Source organism: Enoplosus armatus, chromosome 5, assembly GCF_043641665.1.
Source record: "Enoplosus armatus isolate fEnoArm2 chromosome 5, fEnoArm2.hap1, whole genome shotgun sequence".
Taxonomy (NCBI): Eukaryota; Metazoa; Chordata; class Actinopteri; order Centrarchiformes; family Enoplosidae; genus Enoplosus; species Enoplosus armatus.
The window spans coordinates 6,513,313-6,523,229 of record NC_092184.1 but is presented as its reverse complement, the minus strand read 5'-3'; the positions used below and the strand labels follow the sequence as shown (position 1 = coordinate 6,523,229).

Here is a 9,917-nt window from a genome sequence, read left to right as displayed (position 1 = left end):
TCCTTTCAACACCGAGGCGATTTTCAAATAGCCAATTCTTCAATCAGTTCGTAAGGGGCGTCTTTACTGCCCTCAAGTGGTCATATTGACGAACGGCAATATGCAATTTGTTAAAGTTGCGTCAATGCAGACATGGGTAAAAGAGCACATTTCCGGTAAATACTTTCAAATTAAAATAAACCCAAATAAACGGAAGTAGTTGAGAGATTGATTCATTACCATTTTAATTCTAATGGTCACTGTGAGTAACTACAGCATCCCTCCACCAGGTGGTCAAGACAGACTCAATAGAGTGCTGCAGGAAGGAGTCCTAAAACTCGGAAATTAGTTATTATTTTTACACTTCCGGTTCCCTCGTCTCGAATTCAATGGGCTTTTGGTTAAATGCCTGAAATAAGGGCTGTGGGTAACACCAGTTGAAGAGGTTTACACGTTTTGTTTTACGACATAAAATACGCCAGTAGATACCCCACTCGTGAATTTTGAAGCTTTTACGTGTCTGAAAAAAAGGCGGTTGCTAACAAGTGGCTAAATGAGACTCATGATACCGAACACGGAAAGTCATCTACTCACTAGTCCGCCTTTACAGTCTCGTTGTGTTTATACTCTATATCTATCTGTTTATCTCTCTCTCTCTCTATATATATATATATATATATATATATAAGATAATATATATATATATATATATATATATATATATAAGATAATATATATATATATATATATATATATATATATATATATATATATATTATCTTAGAAGTTAATTTGTGAATATTATGTTGCCGAACAAAACGTGGAAGTATCGTACACTTTAGTTTGCCATGGAGTTTATTTTCTGCAATAATCCAGAATCCCATGGAAAAATCCCATTGGTTTTTTGTCGAGGGAACCAGGGCGATGCAAACTTTCGGGTTGGCCTACAAAAATACGTCATCCCTACGACACTTTATAGTGAACAGTCATGATTATGCACTCATGATGAATGATAAGAGGACAGTAAACCAACAAAGAAGTGTGCCTGTATAAAAACAGATAAAGAAGATTAAACGGAAAATGACTGTGTGAGAGCATGTAAGAGTGTTCTGTTGCTTGTAGTAGTCTGGTTGACAATACAGACCTCATATTGAAAATAACATTGACTCATAATGTTGACAAAGTCCCTTATGAAGCTGGTAGGACCACTAAACACACAGTAATGTAGTCCCTGTGGCTTTAGTTGCCTCTTGATGGGCCATGATTGTTTCAGCGATTCAAATATGAAAGTGAAAATGAAGTAATAAATTGCACTTAAGTCTTATTATCAGACTAGCCTTATCCTGAAGCATAACCAAATGAGGTCAAAGAATTTAACTGTATTCAAAAGTTTCAAAACACATTAATCACTTCCCATATTGTCCTACCTGAAAATGCATCTTAGACTAGAGTATTCAATGACTAAGGGAAGTTCCTATGATAATACACCCTTGCAATGAATATTGTGGACACTAATTTTACTCACATCACATTATGTTTGTTTGGGATCAATTTGCAGCTACTCAAGGCTCTGCTGAGAAAAAAGTGGTGTTGGATACCTTCAAAATATGAAGTAAATAAAAACAAGCACCATACTCCATTCTACTTGTTTCCTTTAGACAAAGAAAAGGCGAAGTAGCACTCCAGTTTGACCTATTCTCACTGGACCTCTGTTACCCGGGTAGCTAAAACAGAAAGTTAATTATCCGCTCTGTTTTTTCCAGAGGCCTTTTTTACTGAGGTAACTTGGGATCAAATTGACACGTCCCAAGATTAGATTTAAAATGCACAAATCCAACTTGTTCAAACACGTCCAATGGCTGATGTTTCAAAAATGAATAACCACTCTGAGTGCCCCGCCTGAAGCAAAGATCAAATTTACATGATGTGTTTTTTCAATAAGCCGTCAGAACAAAGTACAAATGACAATCTAGGAAGAAAAGAATTGAGTTGGGGACAACGTAATCAAATCACCAACCTGATGGTGTGTTTGATAGTGTGTATTACTCATGTTGTAAATATGTTTACACAGTCACATTGTGGGGACTCACCTTCCTTTTGGGGACAAAACACAAGTCCCCATAACATAAATCGTAAAATTTTAGAGAAGAAGACCTGGTTTAAGGTTAGAATAAGGTTCTGTTTAGGTTAAGGGTAAGGGTAAGTCTCCAGGAAATTAATTAATGGAAGTCAATGAGTAAGTCAGTGTTTGAGCGTGTGTATGTGTGGAATTTCACTACTAATACAACCTACTGGATAAAGAAATGATGTTGCCAAAGAAAAATGTTCCTTTAGTTGGATAGTTTTCTTTGTCTTTCTCCACATAAAATCTAGAATATGTTTACATATAAACAATGATAGAAGAGACACCTAATTCACAAAAATGTGTTATCAAATGAGTTTCTTTCCTGAAGGGAGCCATTTGAATGCACTCTTCTCAAAGACACCTCTTGATGTTCTTGTATGCAATGTGGTGGTTCTGCTACTTTAAGGGCTGTCGGACATATCACCATCCAGAGTGCAGCGTGCATCGTTCTGCTTATCTTTGTCATCTTTGTGTGGTGGAAGAAATATTCAGAATCTTTACTTAAATACCACATTATAAAAACACTCCATTATAAGTAAAAGTCCTGCATTCAAAATGTTACAGTATAGAAATATTAACAGTAAATTAAGTATCAAAAGTGAAAGTTTCTCCAATGTGAGGGTTTTCTGCCTTTCTCTGTTTTGTATCATAATAAACTGAATATCTTTGAGTTTTGGACTGTTTGTCATATAAAGCAGAACATTTGAAGAAGTCACCTTGGATTCTCTTTCACTGTGTTTTTAATTCTTTTTTTAGGTTAAAAAATCAATTGAAATAATCAACCAATAATTAATATTCATTAGTTGATGTCCTAATTTAGTTTATAACAAGTCCTCATATTATATAAGCTGATTATATGGTTTGTATGTACAATCTTACTCTCTGCAAACTAAAGACAGCTGTCAGGTAAATGTAGTGGAGTAAAAGGTCAAATATTCCCCCCTGAATAGTTGTGGAGTATAAAGTATATCAAGTGGAAAAGAGAAAAAGTGATTATACCTTTTTTATAATATACATATGTATATATTATTATTATTATACATTTTTTTATTGTATTCTAATTCAGATTTTTCACTTCATTGTGCAACCCTGTGTTGTAAAATGACAAATAAGTTAAGCTTGAACTTTAAACCTGTATTAAAGTACTACTTAATTAGTGAATGTACTTTGTTACTTTCTACCACTGCATCTATATCATCATATCATCAATATGCTTTTCCTTTGGCCAAGTATTGTTTTAAGTTGAGAACTGAGTTTCTCCTTGAATGGAGAAACTTAATGGACACAACAGTGAAACTCATATGGGTCTTATGAGCCCACCAGTTAATGTCAGCGTCAATAGACCAGATCAACTCTGCAGTACTGAAAGAAGTTAGTTCAGATCATTTACTGATGTAAGGCAGAAATACCACAATATAAAAGTACTCAATTACAAATACAAGCCCTGCATGTATAATTGACCAGTGGTGTTACTGTACAACAACTCTGATGCACTTTATAAATCAACTCCAATACACTTCAAAGGTAAATATTGTACTTGTTACTCTACTACGTTTATCTGACAGCTACGTGTCCTAGTTACTCTGCTGATTAAGACTTTACATGAAAAACATTCAATCAGCTTCTGACACATGAAGCATTGTAATCAGCAGAGATCAAACCGCATATAAAAGGTTTCATTTTTAGTTATTACTAATCCATTCACGTGAAAGTAGCCATAACATGTTGAAACAGGCTGAGTGAGAGCTTATTTCACCTATAAAACTAGTACAATGCATCATGTTTTATAAACTGGTCATGTTTTTATTTTTAATGTAAAAATGTAACCTGCAAAGTATCCAGTAACTGCAGCTTTAAAACCCTAAAGAATGGAAATACTGGAGGGAGTGTTCTCCAGTGCAGTACTCATAAAACACATGTTATAATGTGGCTAGTATTATGATTATTATTATTATTATCATTGACGAGTGGATCACAGACAGAGTTTAGTGTAAATGGTGTGTCAGGGTGGGTGTCTCTGCAGCCGGCCGCCTGGTGGCGCAGTGCGCTCTGCTCTGTGCGGATCAGAAGCAGAGGAGGGAGGAGGCAGCAGAGTCAGAGCAGCCACACACTCTCAGTCCACATTTCCAGAGGACACCGACACTCAGGCTCCCTCCAACATTTTGTGTCGAGCTCGGGTAACAAAACAAGCGGAGCAGGACTCGTGCCGCGCTCCGGGACAGATTCTCAGATTATTCCCAGGACCTGGTTTGCTCTTTATTCTCCCGGACGCCACTTCACACATATAGGATACAAGTTATTTACAGTAACATAAGCGGAGATCCTGGAAGATGGGTTCAGTCCCGACGATATCTGTCCTTATTTTGGGCATTGTGGTTCCAGCGCTGGCCGGCTATATTGAGGTATGTAATCTGAAATGTTTTCTGATTCATTCCCTGCCAGCTCAGCCTGACTTGGATCAGAACAGCAGTGTGTTCTGCTCATGGAAAAGCAAATCTTTTCGGCCTGTATCCTGTCTTCTCTTCACATGAGGCATTTATGGCTCAGCTCTGCTGATCTCCAAACCATACACTATTTTATCTGGCTCGATGTGACTGTATATTCTCTTAGGTGTTGACTACTTCTCCGAGACAAGATTCCCACACAAGTAGCGGAATTGATCAGATTGGTTTCAGTTAGTTATGTATGGATTTACATAATACTTGTTTTTATGTAGTTTCAAGGCTCTTAAACGTGTCCATGGGGGCAGATATATTATAAGGTCCAGTGAAATGTCTATGGGCTTGCTTTCAGGTCATTCTTCAGCTCATTCTGGAGCAGTGACTGCAGTTTTGTTGGTGTGAGTTGAACAATGTGGGGCCGGAAGGTGCTGTAACAAGAAGTAAAGCAGGGTTTGCTGCAGAGATCAAATGAAAGACAGAGTGGCTGTGTCAGGCCTGTGGGGACACACAGGACCTCTGCAATGGATCACAAACATTGTACTGTCTGCGCTGCACAATAGTTGTGTCCGTCATGTGTGTATATATACACACACACACATATATTTTCTTTAACAGAGAGGAGGAAATCTGTTACTTAGGTTTTCAAACTCCAGCTTTTCCTGAGTCAACAGGACGCCCCCCCTCATGCCAGACCTGTGAGGCAGCCAGGCCCCCATTCTTACTCAGTGGTGTCTTTTAATGTCTTAATTTGACAGGTTTGTAGTCCGTTTTACAATTTGATCCACTAAAATACTGCACAGAAGTCCATTTGTTAGATCCAAATGGTCCTCGTGTATAAACACACCCACTCACACACGTGCACACACTCCTTACCTACCTGATGTCCTATTTTCCTGCTGGCTCACCAGTTAATGTCCCTGGTCACTGATGCCTGCAGTGTCAGACGTGTGTGTCATCGGATAACAATGCACCCATTTTCAGAGCAAACACCCCACCACCCCGCCCCCTCACAGGGTAAACACAAGTGTTCCTGCTCACTGTTGAAGCAACCATGACAAAACATTTTAACAAGACGTCTCCTCCTGGCACTGTTGTGCACCGTGAAAAGTGGTTATCAGGGAATGTGTCTCTCTCTCCCGCGTTTGCGACAAAAAAAAAACTCGGCCATTTTGAGGCAGTATTGGCTGGCATTGTGTGGAGGGAAATAATGGTTATTATGTCCCCAACAAAATCTATGCCGCTGCACTCTCTCTACAAAGACCTGTCCCCTCTGCAATGATTGCCTCCTCAGTCATCCTTCCTAACCGCACAGACTTTGCTGATCAATACTGTACAGACTCTCCTGAGATGATTAATGGATGAAATCAATGAATCTTCCTGATCAGTCACCCAGATTAAATTGAGAAATTTATAGTGGCTGCTGTGCGCCTTGACTGTGAGGCGCATGTAGAGGATTCCTGTGGTTTAATCAATGGCTGTCCTGAAGGACACAGCTTTTATTCTTTGTTTGAAATGCCATTTTTATTTGCAGTAAAACATCACATGTATAGAATATGGATATTCATATGCACACTGTCTACAGGAAACTTAAGACTCATTACTGGAGTGGTAATATACACCTGTATAAAAGTATGATCACCTTTGAGTCTGAATTAAGAGAACAAACCAACACCCCAAAGAGACAGCTATATACATTTATAAGATGTATGATGCATGACTGCTCAAAAATGGCGTCAGGTTACATCTTTAGTAAACTAAAGTAAAACAGTTCAGGTTCACAAAGTCCTACTTCATTCAAGCATCGAGGTAAACATCAAATTGTTCGTTTTCTCAATTCTCAATAGTTTGAACCAGGACTGGACAGCCAAAGACCAACTGCTTGCCTTTGCCGTTGATTGACAGTGAAGCTGCTGGTGTGTGCAGACTCGGCCCTGCTGATGAGTTTGTGGACACACACAGCTGAGGTAGATATTGCTGTACTGACATGCTGACTGCACTCGCTCCCCTGGACCTTGAGCTTGAATTTACAAGCCGGTGAGCGCTCCTCAGAGACACTGCTGGTCGGGGATGGTTTATTCCCTCTCGTCCATCTCTGCCCTTCCATTGTTCCTCATCTCTTTGTGTATTGTGATTGTCGAGGTGTCATCACCAGAGTGGCCTCCTTGTTTTGCAGTTCCTCTTTTTTTTTGTTTTTAAGCGTCTTGGGTTCAGCCAGATACTTCAGCTGTGTAAATGGTTTGGTTTTGTCAGATACCTGTGAGAGTGCCAGATTGTGAGCTTTTGTTTCTTCAGCTGTGTTTCCCCCCTCTCATCTGAGCATCTTTGTGTCGCAGGCTTTACAGTCTGCAGTGGCTTCAAACGAGGTTTGGCCCTGGTGATTTCTAGCTCTTTACTGCCTGTATCTTGCCTTTTATAATTTCATATCCATTTTTTTTCAATTTCGCTTGCGTTTGGAAAACCCATGGTGAGCACATAGCAGGTTTACCCAGATATTTGCATCACACTGAGGCATTTGCTGATATGGCTCCCACTGGATTAATGGAATACAGAATATCTGGAACAGTTAATGCATTCGGTACATTTTATTCTCTGCTGATTTAAACAAGCAATGATTATCACAGCTGTGACACACAGCGTAGAAATGATGTTACGCAACACAACAATCAGCTTTTTGTGGCTGTCATAAAATCAAAAAAAGCTTCAGATATATCAACATGTTATGGAAGCGACTTCCAGTGTTTGCAGTGTTAACTCTGGTGGACTGGCTTTGTTTTTTTAGGGTCTGTTTGCAAACATGAACTAGTCAGAGTGGTCCTAGAGGAATGGACAAGCAGATCCAATCCACACAAGTGTAGAAATGCTGGATACATGAGCACAGGGAGAAGAAGAAGTAAGAAAAAAATTTTCCTCAGCATAACCCAAAAAAATGACTGTGGTGCTATGCTCATTGCTCTTTGGTTGCAGCCCTCTTGCAGCAGCAAGCACCTCTTGCCTCTCATCTAAAGTCTGTGTGCGTGCTCGGCTGTGTGTGCTTGTAGGCAAGCATTGATATTAAAGTGAGCTCCTGTGTGCTTCCATGTGTGTATTTGTTCTGGATATGGGCTGATAGTGAACAATTGCATGTGAATGAATGCCCCCAGTTGGCTGTGATTGTCGGGGCGGGTGCTATGGAGCCGTCCGTTAGCAGGGCTGAATGATTCCCTATGAGGGCCTTTTGTGTGCCCCTGAATAGCTGAGACAACCCAGGGTGTCGCAACTATACAGAGGTGATCAAGATACTGAGCAGCGACGGGGGCAAAGGCAGACTGTTGGCGACATTTCGCGCCTGAAAAAAACCTATAACAACAGTCAGTAGCACTTGCATTTGATAATGATCTCTCAATACATGGTTGTGGGTGGTGGAGCACAGTTCAAGCCTTCCGTAGGCTTCTCTTTCCTCTAAGCTGTAAAGATTGCCTCTTTGACCTCCACGTTCAGCCGTGTCAATCAAGTTGAAGGCAGCAGCATGTTCTCCATCAGCCTGAGAATCAGCCTCAGTCGCCCTTGAATTTGTAGATTAGTGCCTAAAACCTTGCTTTCAATTGTTGGGACAGGCCCGTGATTCCCTGTGAATCCTCTTAGTGACAAGAAACACTTGGTGCTTATAGATCTGCAAAGGGAAAGGTACTAATCCCAGAGCCCTACCCTTCTCTGTCAGCTCTCACACACACACACACACACTCATACGCTCACTTGGTTCACTCCCCCACTCGCCCACTCACTCAGTCAAACCCTCATTTCCAAGCCCTGAAGTGGCAAACTGACTTCAAAGTGGCACAGCACACATTGAGTCACCTGTGTGTAATTTCAGTGGTGTTCGCTCAACATTTAGTCTTATCTGTACTCTGTGACCAACAACGGGAAGGGACGTCTGATTGAATCTAAGTCCTTATTCTCTGTCCTTTCATTTCCTCAAAGATACCTTCCTGCCACTTGGTCCATGTAGTTTTCTGTGTCCGTCTGTCTCTGTCTTCTTTTCCCTGTCTTGGCTGTTTCTTCCTCCAAGCCCGTTCATGTCTCCTGGAGCGATTTCATCGACAGACACACTCTCAGCTCATCCCGGGGATTTAAATAGAGAGGCCTCATCAGGCGAGCCTTGTTCTCACGATGCCAGGCTTTGTCTCCCAGGCTCTGCGTGCGCTCTAATTATCCCAAGTGAGCGGAGTTGCCTCCTTTTTTTTCACAACTGGAAATGCGTGTTTGTGTGTCTGTATATGCCTTTGAAATGTGTGTGTGTGTGTGTGTGTTTATACGCCCGAATCCTCTTACAGCTCAGCTCATCACATATTTAGTCAGTTTTTCTCGGTGAGAGATCCTGGGCGGCGGGGACTTGGCGCGGAGTGAGTGGGTTCAAATCTGCACACTGATGACTGCACATCGCTTAAGTTGCACCAGGCCTCCTGCCATATGTAGGCCAATCTGCACAGCATCGACAATCCTCCTCGTGTATGCGCAGCCAATGTGGATGCCACTACACCTGAGTCTGTGTGTTTTCGACAATAGCCTGGCTCAGCACGGCTGCATGAGAATTCCTTTTGTCAGTTTATGTGCCAGAGTGCTCAGGAATGCATAGCCTGAAGTGCAAACGGCTCGCTGTATTGTGCTGCGAGCGGCTCTCTCTGTGATAGCGCTATGAGAGTGAGAGAGGGACTATACACTCTGGCAAGTTCAGTAGACAAAAACATCCCCTTTAATCCCTTTGAAAGGAGCCCTGCCATTTCAGACTTTATTTTTTAATGTGTTTTCTGTTTGAGAATGAGCAGGCACTCCTAGATGGGTTAAACCCTGTCACCCCCCCCCCCCACACACACACACACACACACACACACACACACACACACACACACACACACACTCCAGTCTGTGTGTGTGTGTGTCCCTGTGGCTCAGTGAGTCACTCTTACTGCTTGGGTTTTTCTTCCCATGAATAAAATATCTGGTGTGCTATCTATGAGTTATAGTGCACTTGTACCTCTATGTGCCTATGGCCCACCTGTCTCTTCCTCAGTCCCTGTCTGTCCATATGTGAGGAAGACTATGTCTACTGTCCCCTCCTTGTCTTATTCAGGTGTGTAGCTCGCGTTTTTGTGAGATCAGTGAGTCATACGCAGGCTCGGGCGAAGCCTGTGCAGTGATTTGTCTGCCTTTTTGTGCCTGCACAAAGTGAAATAGAATGGAGACAGGCAGCTAAGAATCAAAGAGCCAGTTTAACTGTGTGCCAAGCATTGTTTCCTGCTGTTTGCATGCTCAACTGCACCAGAAAATAGAGCATAAATTACTCAAGGGCTTTTTATTTGTGTTTGAACCCATCTTCAACTGAATTTTGTCTCTCT

The 9,917-nt window shown here is 41.3% G+C and overlaps 1 protein-coding gene across 1 annotated transcript in view; it reads left to right on the top strand.

Moving 5' to 3' along the window:
• The first annotated feature begins 4,247 nt into the window (after window positions 1–4,247).
• Window positions 4,248–9,917, top strand: part of aplp2 (amyloid beta (A4) precursor-like protein 2) — a 54,765-nt gene continuing 49,095 nt past the window's right edge. Inside the window, exon 1 of the mRNA XM_070906514.1 lies at window positions 4,248–4,506. Coding sequence (XP_070762615.1) covers window positions 4,435–4,506 — 72 coding nt within the window. The 5' untranslated portion in view covers window positions 4,248–4,434. The remainder of the gene's footprint in view (window positions 4,507–9,917) is intronic.